Below are 19,929 nucleotides of genomic sequence, written 5' to 3'. Positions count from 1 at the left end.
GGCCGCAATGCCCATGCATATTATATATTTTCCGATATCGCTATAAATAGCTGCAACTGTCGTTCTATTTTCCCATCACATTTTACTAACTCAACAAATATCAACAATGAAAATCAGCATGACTTCTTCTTGGCTTCTTTCTCTGGCTCTTCTTCTTCTTTTTTCAACTTCTTCTTGGGCAGCTTCTGCAGATGACAATGTCCGTGTTTTCATTCAATGTCTGTCTCGCACTTCCGGTAACTCAGAACCAATTTCTGCAGTTACTTACACCCCAAGTAACACTTCTTTCACGTCTATTTTAAATGCCCGAATAGACAACTTGAGGTTCACTACCTCAGCTACACCAAAACCCCTGCTCATCATTACACCCACGCAAGAGTCGCAGATCCAAACTATGATTTGGTGCGCGCGTAAAACTGGCGTGTCACTTAGAATTCGAGGTGGTGGTCATGATTTTGAGGGTCAATCATATCGAGCTACAGAACCTTTTGTGATGCTCGATATGATTAATTTTCGGTCAATAAATATTGACTTAAAAACTTCTACTGCATGGGTTGGTGCTGGTCTAACCTTAGGCGAACTTTATTATCGAATTTCGGAAAAAAGCTCAACACTAGGGTTTCCAGCTGGTCTATGGTCTACTGTTGGTGTAAGTGGATTTCTTGGTGGAGGTGGTTACGGTATGTTGAAACGAAAATATGGCCTGGCTGGTGATAACACACTCGATATTCGTTTCATTGATGCTAATGGAAGAATTCTTGATAGGAAATCAATGGGGGAAGATTTGTTTTGGGCTATTAGAGGAGGTGGTATCTCTAGTTTCGGAATTGCTCTTTCATGGAGGATTCAACTTGTTCCTGTTCCGAAAACTGTGACCAGGTTTGGAGTTGGTAGAACTTTAGAACAAGATGGGGCAGAGCTTTATAGACGTTGGCAATCAATTGCTCCAAATTTCGAAGAAAGAGATCTTGATGTTAGATGTATTGTTGACACTATAACAAGTGCCTCGAGTGCTCGTGGAGATAAAAAGACAGTACGATTCGTATTTCAATCGTTATTTCTGGGTACAATTGATAGGTTAATTCCTATTATGCAAAAAAGCTTCCCTGAATTAGGTTTGGTGAAAGAGGATTGTATCGAATCAAGTTGGATCGAATCTGCACCATACTTCTCAAACTTTTCACAGGGAAGTCCTCCAGAAATCCTGCTAAATAGAAATGCAATTCCCCGGTATCCCTATAAAGGGAAATCAAGCTTTGTCAGGGTACCAATATCTGCACAAGGACTTAAAGGCGTGTGGGACAGGATGTTACAACTTCCCACAGGAACAGTGCTGATACAATATACCCCATTTGGAGGGAAAATGAACGAATTTTCGGAGTCTTCACTTCCGTTTCCACATAGACCGGGAGTCCTGTACATGATCAACATTGGAATTACCCTAAATAATGATGTCACAGAACGACTTCAATGGATCAATGATTTGTTCGACTATTACAGTCCCTATGTCACCCAGAACCCGAGGACCTCGTATGTCAATTATATTGATCTTGATATCGGACAAAGTAGTACAACTTATGCAGAAGCAAGTGTTTGGGGCAGAAAGTATTTCGGTAAAAATTTCGACAGATTGCTGAGAGTGAAGGCTGTGGTTGATCCTACCAATTTCTTCAGGCACGCCCAAAGTATTCCTGTTTTAAGCATATAATCATGACATATACTTCCTGTTTCGTTTGTTTCATTTATATGGTCTTTCTTGTTTACTTTATTGATTTACAGAGATATGTTTCTAATAATATTAGCAAGTGCTTGATTATTTCAAAGAAATACATGTCATTCTTTTTTTTCCCGAGTAAAATTATATTAAAATGTATCAAATTATCACCGCTAGGAAAAAGATTTAGATTGATCACCGTCCATCTTGGTCGGTTTTAGACCGGTCGTTTATGATAATCGGTACTGTTTAACCACTACAAGAAATTTACCTAAATTCGACCAAAAAATTTCGGTCGAAACGGTCGAATTTAGCTAAATTCAAAGATCGAATCACTATGGCTATCTTGGTGGTGGACATATTGCTTTGGTCGAAAAAAGGCTAGTCCAAAATAACAAGCACTAAATTTGACCAACTAAATTCGATCGTACTAAATTTGACCAACTAAATTCGACTGATTTTTGTGGTAATTTTTTATTCAATTTTATAAATAAAATTTCAATTTTTTTTCAAAAAAAATCAAAAATCCCACCGAAATACTAAATTCAACCAAATATGATCGTTCCTAAATTCGACCTAATATAGTCGAAAATCAAATTCGACCAACTCTGGTCAAATATAAATTCGACCTGATATGGTCACACACTAATTCGACCATATTTTGCTATTATAAATTAGACCATCTTTGGTTGATTTTAGCGATAAAATTTACTTTTTCTAGTTGAATATAATATACCAGATTTTTTTAAGTTGTATTAGTCTAACTTCAGTCGTATTTAACATACTAAAACTTTAATCTTTAAATGTTTTCCAATCAAATTAAATATGCAATTTAGAAATTTGCTACATGTTTATAGTAATACCACTTACAACATCTCATTTTGCAATTATAATCCCCAAATAAACATTCAAAAGTGATAAAATACAAACATGTAACCATTAGTTAAATTACAACTAATAAACCAAAAGCAAAGTGCTAAATCAACCCAATATTTTTCATTACATACACCGCCTAATATTTTCAGTACAGACTTGAACTGAAACTTGCAAAAGATGAGTTCAGAATAAGGCAGTAAGGCCTAAAGGAGAGGATACATGTGTGCGTGTGGATCTTCATCTTCAAAGTCGTCCGTGCCATCCACCTTCACAACATTTGTGCCATCCACCGCAGTAGCCTTCTCTCCTGGACTCTCCTGGAAAAATAATACAATTATTAAAAAACCGCTCTACCGGACTCCACTGTTTCATATCAGAACCACTGGAAAATACATAATCCACTGAAAAAAAAATACTACATAACCACTGACAAATAATACTACATATATTTTTGGTAACTGCAAGCATTTGGTACATATGAACAATTACAGTTACCAAAATACCATCATAAAAATATGTCCGTGTGCACATAAAAATCTGTATGTGCACATAAATTCGACCAAATTCGGTCGAATTTATTGTGCGGGAATTTATTTTTTGGGCGAAATTGTTCCCACTTTTTTTTCCTCGTGCTAAATTCGACCGACACGAAAAGTTGGTCGAATATACCGGTAAATTCGACCGGAATTCGGTCGAATTTAGCCGCGCATGCTAAATTCGACCGAATATGGTGAAATTTAGGCGCGGTCGAATTTACCCTTACTTTCTTGTAGTGAACTCTGGTAATGGATGTCTCTTTATTTAACTGTGTATTTACAAATGTGTCTAATTGATTACGTGTATAAGAAAATTTGATGATCATTTATAAATCGACGGAAGTCAAATGTTCTTCCATAGTCAGTTTTATAAAAGGCGACACGTAAATCACACATAATCGACTGTCTCATTACCAGTCATCTTGTGTGAAGACTGTCAATTACATTTAATACGCGGTTAGTTATATATTGGAATAGTCGTTTCTTGAAAAATATTATCATAAAAAAAATTGATTAGTTTCTTTTCGATCAATTTTCTGGTTTTAAAAATGGAAAAACCTGTATGTACTAAATACTAATTGAATTAACATTCCGAGTTCGGTTAAATATTGTATCAAGTTAGATTCGAAGTGGTAATAAAACTCCCAGCTTTTTGTCAAAAAAAAACATTCCATCAAATCCTACACCCAAACTAGTTCCCCGTGTATGCCCCTCCCCGGGACATTAGTTTTGACCGGCATTAAGATTTCAAACTTGTCGTAATAAACTGAAACTTTTTACTTAAAGTAGATAATATGCACTTTAATAAGTAATTAACTAAACGGGTTCTAGTCAATATAGGTTAAAATTATTTTATGTTATGCACTCCTATAATCCATAATATAAGGCGTCTGAATTCTAGACGGTTTGATAAAATAGTAAAAATGAATATTTTCCTTTAATTAAAAAAATTATGAATATTTTTATTTTTTATTAATTTAAATTACATATATATTTAAATTTTTAAAAACAAACAACAAAAATTGATATTTTAAAAAGTAAAGTGCATTTTATATATTTATAATTCAAACCATTTGAAATATTGAAATTCATAAATTATTATTTGTTATACTGAACATTCAAAATTTTGCAGTATGTGTATTTTCGTCAAATCAGTTTAATAATGTTTCAAGAGTCGGGGGAGTAAAATTATCTTTTAACAATCTTCTTCTTCCACATGTTTTCACCATTAACAATTTGTTCAGAAGATATCTCATTCATTTCTTGTCTGAAATTACAATTAAATTGTCTCATTCTGCTCTACAATATGATATCAAATTTAAGTAACAAAGATTTACTTTCAAAATTTATGCAGAAGTTCAAATTTTATGCATATTAGGAAATGGTGAGAATTTAGCTGTTTTCTCGGACTTCATGTTTAATTATCTTCCAAATTACTACAATCTCTCTTAAAACATCATCATTGTCCATGTTAGGTCACACTTTCACTGTAGAGGGGGTGAATACAGTGTTTATTACAATCAAATCAAACTTCAAGAACTTATGTAACAGAAAACAAACTTTATTTAAACAATAAACTCTGTTACAATCTGGAACTGTTATCTCTCAGTGATGAACAAAATATCACGAGAGCTACTAGAGTTATATTAAACAATATTCTCAATAATGATAACACATCTAGTGTAAACTCTATGTCTGTGTTTATATACTACACAGTTACAAGATATTCGCTAATTGATATGGAATATAATTCTGCTTCCTAAAATATATCAATCAGATATCTTCTATTCCAAGTATTCCATTCTTCACGGAATTCCTTCTTCATGCATATCTCTTCTTATGTTTATCTTGATCTTCTTAACTTTAATCAGCTACTGTCCTTATCTGATCGTCCTTCAGCACTTAAGTTCTGATATCTATCTCCTGATAACATAAGTACTGATATCCCTTAAGTTCTGACTTCCAGTATAAGTACTGATCAGTTAAGTACTGATTTGTTCTGTTCAAATAAGATCTGAAATCTAAACATAAAACATATTAGCCATGACATTATCAAATATATCTAACAATCTCCCCCAACTTGTAAATTAACAAAATATACAAGTTTAACAGATATTTGATGATGTCAAAAACATTAAGTACAAATGCATGAGAAATAGACAAGATAACTACAACTTACAGTCCTTAAAGTTTTTACCAATTCAACTTCTGATAACAACTTCAATCTGTATAAATATCAGAATTTAAGCAGTTGTAGATCTTCGACTTGGCTTCATCATTTTCTGATCTCTCTGATGTCAGGAGTTGTTCTGAGATAATTCTTCAACAAACATTTCTCAGCATATCTGAGTTCATCAATCATTCTCCGTTTGACATCTTTAAGCTCTGCAGTATCTTCACCAGTTTGAAATATTGCAGCTCTGAGATCATTAATCTTTGTTTTTCTCAACTCCCGATCTAGTCTTATGACATAAGCTTTATTAGACTCTAGATTGAATTCAAGCCCCTTAATACCAAGATATGTTCTGATCTGTGCAGTATTAGGCTTCATATCAACAATATCACCATTGTGATTTCTGTACTTTGGAACATATCTGCTGTCAGACTTAACAGAATAAAGTCTTTTCTGTCTCTGAATCTGTTCCTTTAAGTAGTTTGCAGCAGTCTCTGTTATTCTGTCATCCACTTGAAGTAAGAACAATACATGCTCCAATTCTTCAAAATACTTCAACGGAATGGCATTTTGTCTTATATGATAAACCCTACCATCTGTCATGAAATACAACATGATGTATTCTTTCAAGTAGGTATGGTAAACCATCTGTACAGATTCTAGTTGATTCAATCTCTCAGGAGTTGCTCCAATACCTGGTTCACTCAAGGAAGTTGGATCATCGGTAGTGTTGTGTACTCTTCTTTCATCAGCACTTCCCAATCCAGTTTTATCTCTAGCTTCCTTTCCAGTAACTACTCTTGCTTCAAAACCACTTGAAGTAGTCTTCAAAGATTGAGTCTGTTTTGCTTTAGTGAATCCTGGTAGGAGTGTTTTAGATTTATTTTCTGATATCAAGTTAACTTGAGCACTGTCAGAGGTTACTTGCTTCTTCTGAATATCAGAACTTACAATTTCTTGACTCTGAACAACTTGAGCCATGTCAGAGGTTGTTTTAAGAACTTTTCTTGAAGTCAGAGCAAGATTATCTTTTCCATCAGTAATTTCTTCTTCCTCAGGAGATACATAAGGCTTGATAGGTTCACCAACCTTTTCTTTACCTTTGGATCTTGGATCTATCTGTGGTTGTGATCTAGCCAAAGTTTCTTCAGTATGTATCCTTTCTTTGATCACAATGCCTTTAGGTTTTGGAAGTAACTTTTTACTAGAAGCTACAGATTTAGATGTGACTTTCTCTGATTTAAGTCTGGCTTCTTCTTCCTTTAAACTTTCCAAGTCCATCCCTGGATTTTCTTGAAGAAATAACTGTCTTGACATTTCCTCATCAAGATCTAGAAGTTCATCAGAACTTATCCTTTTACCAGCAGCAGAACTTATTCTTTTCCCAGTATCAGAACTTGTTCTGTGACTAGCTTGTCTTGATGTAAACCTTCTACCTTGACTATGACCACTACCCATTCCAGAGTTTCCTTGGTCATCTTTTCCATCATCCTTTCCTTGCAGTGACTTGTTGATTTTGCATTTGGACTTAATTACCTTCTCCCCCTTTTTGGCATCAGCAGGTAATAAAAGAGAGATAAGTAGTTCCACTGAGGTCTGGATTTCAGTAAGTTGCGATTGCTGAGAAGCTTGATTTGACAGAATTTGATCAATCTGAGCTTGTTGCTTCTCTTGAGTTTTCTCAATATAAGCAACCCTGTCAATGGTAGGTTGGAAGAACTTTTTCTTATCAAGTTTCCAAACTTGTTCCTGTTTAATAAAGTTCTCCTGAATCTTGTGTAGCTCTGCATGAGTGTTGGAATGAAGACCTTGTAGATGTTTAGTACTCAATGCAGTGACCCTAAGCTGGGTTTTAAAATCATCAGAATTTAACATTTCATCAGCTTTAGTCAAGTGCTCAGCAAGATGTAAAGCATTTGGAACACATGAAACTGAGTTCCATTCCTTAGTCCACTCCTGACCTGCAGGAGTTTCACTCCAAGGTACTGGTGCATCCCTGATAACAAACTCCTTTAGCAGTTCAGACTTAGGAAGAGTCAGTGGAGGAGTATGTCCTGAAGGACCTGCTGCATCAGCATCTACAGTTGTAGCAGCTTCACCAGTATCTCCAACATTTGCAGTATCAGAACTTAAAGAATCAGTATCTTCTGATAAGACAACTGTATGAGTAGCAATGGAGGCTTCAACATCCTCTAATTGCTGATCTGATACTAAGTTCTGATCAACAGCCATATCCTGATGCTCACCTAAAATCTGATCATCATCTTGATGCAGAGAAGGTGTTAGAGATAACTCAGGAGTTTGAACAGCATCAGTAACAGGTGTTGTGGAAGGATTATTTGTTGTTGGAGCTTCTAAGAAAAGTATTTCAGGCACAACCAAGTTCTGAATATCAATTTCAGCACTTGTGCCTGGATGAACAAGAGATATAGAAGGTGAATTAGCCTTGTCAGATACAGGTTCCTGAGATGGAGTTGATGGAGAAGAAGTGACTGGAGCAAATTCCTTGTCTTGTGAGATCAGAGATTCCTGATCCCCTTCCTTAGCTGCTTCCTCCTCATCATCTGAAACTGGCCTCTGTGCCCTCTGTTTCTTGTACTTTCTTGTTGATTTGGATTCCTTGGGAGTAGCAGGAACCGTCATACGTCTAAGCCTCTTGAGAAGCCTAGAACCCCCAATTGCAGAATCCTTCTGAGAAGTTGCCTTCTCAGCTTCATCTATCATAGGTTCTGAAGATGGAATCTGATCCTCAGAATCTGATTCATCTCTCAAAGTAATCCTCCTCTTCTTCTGAGATGTTTGAGGAACAGTCTTTGTTCTCTTTGGCTTAGAGGATGTAGGCTTCACAGTAGGTGCTGAAGAAGAAGGTTGAGCATTCTGTGAAGTAGAGAGATAGGATTTGAGATAAGTTCTGAGGGTAGGTTGAGTAGAATGAGAGGTAGGGACTGAGGTTGATGGATTTTGGTTATGGTGAGTTGGTTGAACATTTGAGTAAACAGATTTGTAAGTAGCTGGATCAGCATTTACCAGAATCTGTTTCACAGACGGAGGAATCTGTAATTGTCTCACCATTGATTTCTTTGTGTCAGCATTTATCAGGTCGTTAAAGTACCTTTTTGCAACCTTAAAAGGTGGGGTTTGAGTGCTGACTAACTGGGGTTCAGCAGTACAATACGTATAAATAAGTTGACAGAATCTAGCAAAATAAACAACATCTCGATCCTCTGTCATCCTATCCCCAATAAAACCAATTATTCCAGTTGCAAAATCAAAATGAGTTTGATGGATAATAGCATACCCGATATGCTGACTCAGAATTGGGATGACATCAAAATTTGAACACTTGTTGCCAAAGGCCTTGGTGATGCAATCGAAGAAGAAACTCCATTCTCTTCTGATATTAGCCCGTTTCAATTGTCCAAGTTTCGTCAGACTCTTTTCATATCCCAATTCAGCCATTAACTCCCGAAGGGCTGAGTCCTCTGGAACTGAGAAAGTACAATCCTCTGGAAGATGTAAAGCCCTGCGTACTGTACCAGGAGTGACTACAAAAGATGAATCACCCACTTGGAAGATAATACTGGGAGTTCCACGGTTACCACCATCATCAAAAACGCCAGTCCTCCAGAACCTCAGAACTTGTTGACTTGAAAAGAATTCAGGCTGAGTTAAGGCGTACCCAACCTCACTATGTGCAAGAAGATCTTGCACAAAATGCAATTCAGATGGAGCTTCAGTATGATCAAGAATTGCAGCATAGTTGTTTGGAACGAACTTTGCTCCATCAATGATTAAATCCTTTGGTGCCATGTGAAAAATTTAGAGTTAAGTATGCCTGATAGGTGTTTGATATAATATCTGTATGTAAACAACGGAAATAGTAAAGTGAAAGAGAGTAAAAGTAAGAAGAGAGATAGAAGATGAAGAAATTAAAAAGATTAAAGAAATCTTCTCTCTGCTGTACTTATAAAAAAAATGTTACCGTTGGACACCTGTCAGACATGCAGTAATAACGGATAGTTACTGGGCTCGAGAAAACAGTAATCATGACTTACCCATTTGCCGAGTTTCAAGGAAAAAAAACTGTTCCTTTTATCAAGGGAAACAATTCAAATTTTAACCCGTTATCACTGATTGGATTGTTTTTCACTGCAACATTAATATTCTGAAATTGAATCTTGTTAAAAACGACCGAGATAATTTCTATGAATAAGTGCTGACGGAGAATCAGAACTTAAATAAAAACAAAATTTAAATGGTCATCAGAATATCAATCAGGATTTATCAACACAAGATAAAATAACTCAGAGACAAAATCTTGAAGTAAAGATAGTTTTCATTAATATATCAAGTCAACACTGTAGAGGGGGTGAATACAGTGTTTATTACAATCAAATCAAACTTCAAGAACTTATGTAACAGAAAACAAACTTTATTTAAACAATAAACTCTGTTACAATCTGGAACTGTTATCTCTCAGTGATGAACAAAATATCACGAGAGCTACTAGAGTTATATTAAACAATATTCTCAATAATGATAACACATCTAGTGTAAACTCTATGTCTGTGTTTATATACTACACAGTTACAAGATATTCGCTAATTGATATGGAATATAATTCTGCTTCCTAAAATATATCAATCAGATATCTTCTATTCCAAGTATTCCATTCTTCACGGAATTCCTTCTTCATGCATATCTCTTCTTATGTTTATCTTGATCTTCTTAACTTTAATCAGCTACTGTCCTTATCTGATCGTCCTTCAGCACTTAAGTTCTGATATCTATCTCCTGATAACATAAGTACTGATATCCCTTAAGTTCTGACTTCCAGTATAAGTACTGATCAGTTAAGTACTGATTTGTTCTGTTCAAATAAGATCTGAAATCTAAACATAAAACATATTAGCCATGACATTATCAAATATATCTAACAGTCCATTTCCTTATCTTAGATTGAGTAATGAATCTTAACTCGTTAGAAAAGAAAAGCTAAAGGTAAGCTGATAAAATATTATTAAAAAGTATTACAAATTTGGATCGTAACATATTGGAATGAAACTGATGCCAACTATATAATATTTTAAAAAAATTCAATAATACATCACCAAATACTATCATAAGTCCAATCTTTACAAACTATAGAAAAATGACAGACCATTAATCCATTGAAGATATTTATAAAAAAAATATATCAACGTTGAGCATCATTGCAGATACAAACATATGGTTTATTGAACATTCTTTTGATTTTATCCTCTGGAGCTTCATCTGGCACACTTCTTCCAGCAACAAATGGGATGCGTGCCAAATGGGATGAGTGTTTCTTCAATAGCATGATCGGATTGCAAAGCTGAATAATTTGTTTCCATGCTTCGCGAACTAACCTGCATTGAGCAATAGAAGCCGGTGACAGTCTCCGAGAGATAAAGATCCAGAGATCTAATGGTAAATAATTTGGTGGCTCAAAAGCCATCATTGTACATGTATGTTCAACTAAACATGATTTCTTGTGTATATGGTATAGGAAACTAATTGAGTTGCTACTGCAGAGCTCTTAAATAACAGATGTATAAAAGAACTTATTTTTTCATTAATTATCTTGAATGACTACAATTAATGCTTTATTTATAGCTCTACAAAAAATTCTAAAGTTTATTTGATAGTTGATTCAATGAACCTACAAATACTTCTAGATGTTCGACTGCAAGGTTCATGAACTTATAATTAATATACGATCTTCCTAGAATACACCAAAAAAACATGAATGTGAAAGTGCATTAGTTTCAACACTCCCCCTTAATATACTTATTTGACAACTCCAATGCCTTCACGTATGTAGCAGAACTTTTCTTTAGAGAGAGATTTTGTAAAAATATCAACAAACTATTCTTGAGACTTGCAATATTATAACTGTATTTCTCCTTCTTCAACTGCATCCTGGATAAAATGATACTTGATTGTTATGTGTCCTTTCGTGAGACACTAGATTTTTTGCTATATAGATGGCAGATTTATTGTCACAAAATTGAAAAGTTGCTTCCTTTTGTTTTTCGCCAATTTTTTCAAGAATCCTTCTTAAGCTTTAGAAGTTGCCTTTGCTGTTGCCACATATTCCGCTTCTGCTAATGATTGTGCAACAACTTTCTGCTTCTTTAATAGCCAAGAACAAAAGTGTGTACCAAGTAAAAATGAATAAACTGAGGTAGTTTTTATGTCATCGATACTTCCAACCCAATCACTACCCGAATAAGCAATCAGATTTAAATTTTCTCCAGTCTTGTAAAAGATCCCATAGTCAGAGTTGCTTACAAGTATCTCAAAATTCTTTTTGCTGCCCCAAAATGAATTTGACTAGGATTTTGTATAAATCGTGATAGTAGAGTTGCAGCAAACATAATGTCATGCCTTGTTGCGGTAAGATACAACAAGCTACCTACTAAACTTTTGTAAAGAGAGCTATCTACCCTTGATGTTACATCGTCTTTTGATATTTTTTTACTAATAATCAATGGTGTAGAAACATGCTTGTAATTTGACATACTAAATTTATCAAGAATACTTTTTGCATACCTCTTTTGTGAGACAGAAAACCCTTCAGCTCCTGATGATACTTTAACGCCCAAAAAGTAATGAAGCAACCCTAAATCACTCCCATAAGCCTTCATCATGTGTTCTTTAAAGCTTTGAATCACCGTGTTATCATTTTTGGTGAAAATTAGATCATCGACATATAGACAAACAATGAGAATGTTGCTTCCTTTTTTCTTTACATACAAAGTTGCTTCACTCTTACTTCTTTGGAATTCATTTTTCAGAAAGTAAGTGTCAATCTCTTTGTACCATGTTCGGGACGATTATTTAAGACCGTGGAGGGATTTTATGAGTTTGTATACTTTTTTCCCCCTTCCATCAAGAACCCTTTTGGTTGTTCAACAAAAATTTCTTCATCTAACTTTCCATTTAAGAAAGCTGACTTAACATAAAGTTGAATTTTTTTTCATCTCTTTTGTGCAGCAAGAGCAATCAAAGTTCTTATAATTTCAAGCCTTTCTACTGGGGTAAATGTCTCTGAAAATCAACACCAGTCTTTTGTGTGAAGCCTTTAGCGACTAGCCTCGACTTATGCTTATAAACTTTTCCATTTTGATTTAACTTGGTCTTGTAGATCCACTTTAACCCAATAATTTCTCTTTCTTCTGGTTTTTCTACAAGCTCTGTGTTCAATTTTTTTCAATCATATGCATTTCTTCTTCCATTGTTTGCTTCCATACATCATGATTAACTGCTTCTTCAAAATTTTCTAGTTCACCAACCACAAAATTACAGGATTGATAAATGTCGCTCAATCGCCTAAATTTTCTTGGTGGAGTTTCATTATCATCCTCAGATTCTGATGTATGAGTATGTTGCTCTTGTCCTTCTTCTGTTTCTTCACTTTCTTCATCTACTTCTAAAGAAATTTGATGTTTGACATACTCCACAAGTTTTTTCTCCAATCACAGGCTGCAGTTTCATCAAATAAAACATCTCTACTAACAACCATTTTGTTAGTTTAAATATTATAAAATATGTATACTTTAGTCTCAAGAGTATACCCAATAAAATATATTTTGCACTTTTCTCGTCTAATTTAGTACGCTTTTTGTTAGGCACAAAACATACCCTAAATAATTCATGCAAGTATACGCGTTCGCAAGTAATATAGAATGAATTCTAGTTCGTTCCCACAGAGACTCTAATTAATTATATTTAATTAACACTTACTCACCAATGTATGTTTATTCTTCAATGTCAAGACAATAACAATTAAGGTTGATTAACTAATATTAACTATGAGAATTAAACACTTAAATTAAAAATATAAATACACATGAGATCATAACTTAATTACTATTTCATTCAATAGTTATTGTTATTACCCTTAGCATGTAATGGTGATGATATTAATCGAACAACACAAAACTGATAGACGCCAACTTTCCTTGTACGAATACCATTCTACCAAGCATCCACAATTAAGATAGAAGTTGAATATGCATCAATTATGTTCAGACCCTATATGTCTACAGAATTTGACAACATAACGATTTAAGCGCAAGTTATTCATTATGATTACACAGGACAAGTAAAACGGTTAGAGTTACCCACTAATCATGCATACAATACACGAACCTATGCTAGCATGGCAAAATCTAAATCTCAAGATTCACTGTCGCTTCACAAGAGATTAACAAGCTATCTTACATGTTCGCTACGCACATAAGACGAATAAGCACAACCTATGCTAGATATCATACAATCACCATATACCAAGGTATTAAACAATTAACTAAAGAAATCCATAGTAAATCCGCTATGATCCCATGATCACGATTAGCCCATAATAGAACTCATCGTCACCATGGGTTCATATGAAAAAATGATAATAACACAATGATATAAACTAATAAAAATACTTAATAAATAATGGAGTACGTCACAAGAGTATTAAGGTTCAAAGAGTAAAGAAAACTAGCATCCACTATTACAATGAATTAAAAGAATCACAAGATAAACGTATGCTTCCTCTTCTTCGTTGTTGCGTGCTAAAACGGTCTTCTCAATCTTATTGCCTTCGCTCCTTGTTACCTGTTGTCGAAAACGTCTTCCAAGGTTGGTTATATAATAGCCCAAATGAACCAGCGCTAACAGAAGCCCAATAGAACTCGTATTCTAAAAATCAGATTTTGAAAATCCGCACCCAGGCGGCCGCCTCCTCCTTCCAGGCGGGCGCCTCATCAGGCGGGCGCCTGCAACCCTTTTGGAAACATTATTATTTTGCTTCTGTTTTTGTAAATTCTTCGCACATCAACCCGGTACTCATTCCAAACACTTCCTTAGGCTTATTTTGATGAAATCCACATGTCTAAGAAAGTTATACCATGTAATGCAAAAACACTCTAAAATGCGTCAAATACACAAAATACTCGAGTTCAAGACACCAATTCAAGCCGTTGTGAGACGCTCTAAGTGGTATAAAATGTCAATTATCACTTTTCAACAGGTACATGATCATAACAAATGCAACCAAATATTTTAAAATAACTTACAAAAAGTTTTTCTCCACTCCATGCTCCCAAGGTGTCATATTTTTAACAGCTTTTGTAGGACATGTTAAGGATGTATACGGTTGATTTGTAGTTTCGGCCCAAAATTTATTGGTAGCCCTTTTTCGTTCATCATAGATATGGCCATTTCAACAATTATTCTATTATTCCGCTCTGTAACTCCATTTTATTGTGGACTATATCCAACTATAAGTTGATTTCAAATGACTTCATTTTTGCAACATTCTTCAAATTTTTTAGAGGTATATTCACCTCCTCTATCACTCCGAATGCACTTTACACTACTAGAAACAGGGAAATAGACATCAGTTCTGAAATGATATTTTTTTATTTCAAAACCGATGTTTTCGTGGGTATAGAGAAAAGTCGGTGCCTCTTGACATTGGTTTATAACAGATGTAAAACACCCACTAGACATCGTTTCCGGCACGAACTGATGTCTAGTTTATTAAGTTAATAAAAAAATAGTTTTGAGTATGTTTTGTACAGGGCTATAATAAATAGATTGGAGCAATTTTAACATATACTCTACAAGGTATATAATTTAAAAAACAATTAGAACTAAATATAATTATATCACAACCATTTTGTTTTTCTACAAGAGCTTTAAATCTTTTGAACACAATGAAAACTTCTGATTTCTCTTTCAAAAAAATCCATGTCATTCTTGAAAAATCGTCAATAAAAATTATAAAATACATTTGTTGTTTCAAAGATGGACTTTTCATTGGATCAAAAATATCGGTATGTATGAGTTTCAAGCGCTCATTTACTCTTTATGACTTCCCTTGAGGAAATGGCATTATGTGATCCTTCGCACGGGTTCTTCTCGCTTTGTAATTTTGGTAAGCCATCCACTATGTTTCCTTGCTTGAGAAGCTTTAATCCTTGAATATTTAGTTTAGAATATCTCTTATGCCAAAGTCACGAATCTTCAAAATCATCAGCCTTTAAAGCCTTGTAGTTAAACATTAAAAGAAAGTTTTGTTCCTCTCCATTTTCACTTCATCAATGGCCTAATTTTTGTTCTTTTTTGTTAAAAATTCTTCACAAATTATCTTTAAAAAAAAGACAATAATCTTTTTTCAAAAGTTTTCGAACACCTAATAATTTTTCTTTTAAATCTGAAACAAGAAGAACATCACGAACATATTTAACACCAAATTTTATGTTAATATCAATTGTGCCTTTGCCTTTAACTTTGACTACTGCTCCATTTCTCATCCTTACCTTTGGGTTTATTTCGGTATCTAATTGAAAAAAAATATTTGTATCTTCACACATATGATTAGTACAGCCGCTGTCAAAGTACCAAACATTGTTATCTTCATGAAGGCTGGAATGTCATGAAAAAAATAAATATTGTTCTCATTCTTTTCATCAGTATAATTTACTTTCTCGTGAAATTTAAATTTGCAATCTTTTTCGATATGATCAAATCTACTGCAATAATTACCTTGAGACTTACCTTTGAACCAACATTAGATGTTATGTGGCTGTTCTTTTTGCAGATGTTGCAAAATAATTTTGGGTTAAAACTTGTACGTTTCTCATTGTTTTCCACCTTCTTGTTGCTTGTAAAATTTTAATTCTTTTTTCGCCGATCTGCCTTCCTTTGCTCCTTGTTGTAACCACTTTTTTTTGCAAATTATTGTGACTTCACCTCTGTTCTTGACTGAAATGCATTTTGAGCTTGCTCGATTTGTATAATATCCTATTTTCGTGTGCTTGTAGCGATCCCATCAATTTTTATTATTATTAATTTGCTGAGATCTTTAGTTTTTCGATAATAGCAACAATATTTTCATACTTATGTGCCAAGCTGATTAAGATTTTCTCTACAACATGCTGGTCAGTTATATTACCACTTTAAGTTCTCATATGATTCACAATTTCTGTTACCCGGGCATGATAATTTTGAATATTTTCTGATTCCTTCATTCTCAAATTCTGAAAAATATTTTGAGAGTTTGAAGGTTAATACTTCTTATCTTATCATCTCCATGAAATTCTACTTCAAGAATGTCTCATGCTTCCTTTGTAGTGGATGCTCTTGAAATCCAAGAGAATATCAATTTTGTGACTCCCATTTGAAACTTGATCAGTGCTCTAGCATCTTGGTGGTGAGATACTTCAATTTTCTTTAACTCTACTTCAGACATGTTAGTCTCATCACTAGGTTCTGTAAAGCCTTTCTCCATGATATTTCACAAGCCTTTTGCCGGTAGAACAATCTTCATTTTTAATCTCCTGACACTCATAATCTTCGCTATTAAAGAAAGGCGTTAAAGATTATTGATAATCACTATTAGGAATTGAAATTCAAACTATATATTTTAGTTCGATCCCATATTGGAATTCAAACGCTACTCTAATACCAATTTGTAGGAAACTAATTGAATTGCTACTGCAGAGCTCTTAAAGAACAGATGTATAAAAGAACTTGTGTTTTTTGATTGATTGATTGATTATCTTGAATGTGTACAATTAATGCTTTATTTATAACTCTACAAAATTTTATAAAATTAATTTGATAGTTGATTCAATGAACGTATAGATAGTTAATCAACCTGCAAGGTTCATGAACTTACAATTAATAAATGATCTTCCTATAATATACCAGAGAAAGATGAATGTGAAAGTGCATTAGTTCTAACATATAGCAGATGGCTAACAATAATCATAAAAAATGTAATACTCCTGTAAACTAAGTTATGAGAAAAAGCATTACGTTAAATTATAAAATATATTGTAGTGTCAATAAATATTTGAAAATCGAATCACTGATTTAATTCACCGATATACACCCATAAATCTGAAATACACAAAATTTGAAATTAAATCTTTGATACTTAAAACTAATATGATATTATAGATGAGAAATAGACGATCTTAATGCAAGTTAAATGAGTTGATTTGGTTAACAAATTAAACAGAATTGTGAGCTCTAAGTTCTGAACAAATCGTTTATCATGGGTTTGAAGAAGAAGATGATCATTAAAAGACGATTTTATCCCTAATTTTTTTAATGCTGTTAAATTGATTTGACGGAAGTACACATTTTATAAAATTCTGGATGTTCACTGGAGCAAAAAATACGTTATAAATGTCAATATCCCAAGTAGTGACAGTTAAAGTGCAGGTATATAAAATTCACTTTACTCTATTTTAAATATATATTCATAACACATTAAAATGTTTGTAAAAATTGAATAACTTATATATTGAACCAGAGAAATTATAACTTTTAAATTAGTTATTTATTTGAATGATGATATCAACTTTTATTAACGGATCTGACTTTTGATAACCACTACCATCTTTTGACTTTTAAGTCAAAAACCACGTAAAGCCGGCCGTTTAAACTTAGCCAAACATGCTTTCAAGTCACCCAAGTAATAACAAAAAATTACCCAACTCTATTTATTATCCAAAGTAGACTTGTTTCAATTTCACCATTGTACCATCCATATTTTCGTAGCTCCATTAATGCTCTGGATATCCCTGTAAATAGCAACTACTATCACTATATCTTTCGCGTATCATTTCACAAACTATACAATATCAACAACAACAAAACAAACATGCCTTCTTTCTGGCTTCTTTCACTAGCTTTTCTTCTCCTTTTTTCAGTATCTTCTCAGGCATTTTCGACAGATGGCGCTGTCCAGATTTTCATTCAATGTCTTTCTCGTACTTCGTTCAACTCCAACGCAATTTCTGCAGTTACTTATACCCCAAGTAACGCTTCTTTCACTTCCATTTTGAATGCTCGAATAGACAACTTAAGGTTTGCCACACCAGAAACACCCAAACCTCTACTCATTGTTACACCTATACAGGATTCGCAGATCCAATCTGTGATTTGGTGTGCTCGTAAAACTGGCCTATCGATCAGAATCCGAGGAGGTGGTCATGATTTCGAGGGTCAATCTTATCAAGCAACGGAACCTTTTGTGCTGGTAGATATGATTAATTATCGGTCAGTAGATATCGACTTGACAAGCTCAACTGCATGGGTTGGTGCTGGGCTGACCCTGGGTGAACTTTATTACAGAATTTCAGAGAAAAGCTCCACTTTAGGGTTCCCAGCTGGCCTTTGGTCAACTGTTGGGGTTAGTGGATTTATTGGTGGGGGTGGTTATGGCATGATGAAAAGAAAATATGGTCTTGCTGCTGATAACACACTTGATGTTCGTTTCATTGATGTTAACGGGAGAATTCTTAATCGAAGATCAATGGGGGAAGATTTGTTTTGGGCTATTAGAGGAGGTGGTGTCTCTAGCTTTGGGATTGTTGTTTCTTGGAGGATTCAGCTTGTTCCCGTCCCAAATATCGTCACCAGATTTGGGGTGACTAGAACTCTGGAACAAAATGGTGCTGAGCTCTTCAGACGCTGGCAAACAATTGCTCCAAATTTTGGAGAACGAGATCTTGATGTTCGTTGTATAGTTGACAATATACAAACTGCTACAAGTACTCGTGAAGATAAAAAGACTATACGGTTCATCTTTCAATCCTTATATCTTGGCCCAATTGATACATTACTTCCTATCATGCAAACATGTTTCCCTGAGTTGGGGCTAGTGAAAGAGGATTGTATCGAATCAAGTTGGATCGAATCTGCACCATACTTCTCAAATTTTTCACAGGGAACTCCTCCAGAAATCTTGCTAAATAGAAATGCAATTCCCCGATATCCTTCCAAAGGAAAATCAAGCTTTGTGAGAGTACCAATATCTGCAGAAGGACTAAAAGGCGTGTGGGATAGGATTTTACAACTTCCCTCAGGGACAGTGCTGATACAATATACCCCATTTGGAGGGAAAATGAATGATTTTTCAGAGACTTCACTTCCATTCCCACATAGGCCGGGAATCTTGTACATGATCAACATGGGAGTTACCCTGGATAATGATGTCACAGAACGACTTCAGTGGATCAATGATTTGTTTGACTATTATGCACCATTCGTCACCCTAAACCCGAGAACTTCGTTTGTGAGTTATCTTGATCTTGATATTGGACAAGGTAGCAGGACTTATGCAGAGGCAAGTGTTTGGGGCAAAAAGTATTTTGGTAACAATTTCGACAGATTGCTTAAAGTGAAGGCTGCGGTCGATCCTACCAATTTCTTCAGGCACGGCCAAAGTATTCCTGTTCTTAGCATATAATCATCCAAATGTAGCAAGTCTGACAAGAAATTGTAGTGATCTTGAACTGAATTAGAAATTGATAAATAATTTTAATTTCGCCATTCTACCAAAACACTATCGTACTTCTATATACAAAATACTAGCGTAAAATCCTTACCATACAATGGAGGTTTTTTTTTACAACATTAGAACTTATCCGGGGCATTATGTGAGAAAAGTAGGGAGAATGCAATTGAATTCATAAATATTGATGGAAATTTTATTTTATATACATTTAAGGATAAGCGTAACTTCGGTACATATTTTAAAAGTGCGGTATTTGGTACAATAGTTAAGGAGTTTAAAGAAGTTGAAATTAGTT

General features: G+C 34.4%; 2 protein-coding genes across 2 annotated transcripts; both read left to right on the top strand.

Moving 5' to 3' along the window:
• Nucleotides 1–80: 80 nt before the first annotated feature.
• Nucleotides 81–1,798, top strand: LOC141672181 (berberine bridge enzyme-like 24). The gene has a single exon (XM_074478711.1). The coding sequence runs from the start codon at nt 107–109 to the stop codon at nt 1,706–1,708; it is 1,602 nt and encodes a 533-aa protein (XP_074334812.1). The 5' UTR covers nt 81–106; the 3' UTR covers nt 1,709–1,798.
• Nucleotides 1,799–17,880: 16,082 nt separating this feature from the next.
• LOC141671060 (berberine bridge enzyme-like 8) lies at nt 17,881–19,651 on the top strand. Its single transcript, XM_074477151.1, has one exon. The coding sequence runs from the start codon at nt 17,997–17,999 to the stop codon at nt 19,584–19,586; it is 1,590 nt and encodes a 529-aa protein (XP_074333252.1). The 5' UTR covers nt 17,881–17,996; the 3' UTR covers nt 19,587–19,651.
• Nucleotides 19,652–19,929: the final 278 nt, after the last annotated feature.

This window comes from Apium graveolens, chromosome 7 (genome assembly GCF_009905375.1).
Source record: "Apium graveolens cultivar Ventura chromosome 7, ASM990537v1, whole genome shotgun sequence".
Taxonomy (NCBI): domain Eukaryota; kingdom Viridiplantae; phylum Streptophyta; class Magnoliopsida; order Apiales; family Apiaceae; genus Apium; species Apium graveolens.
The sequence above is the reverse complement of the archived record's forward strand: the minus strand, read 5'-3'. Positions and strand labels throughout refer to the sequence as shown.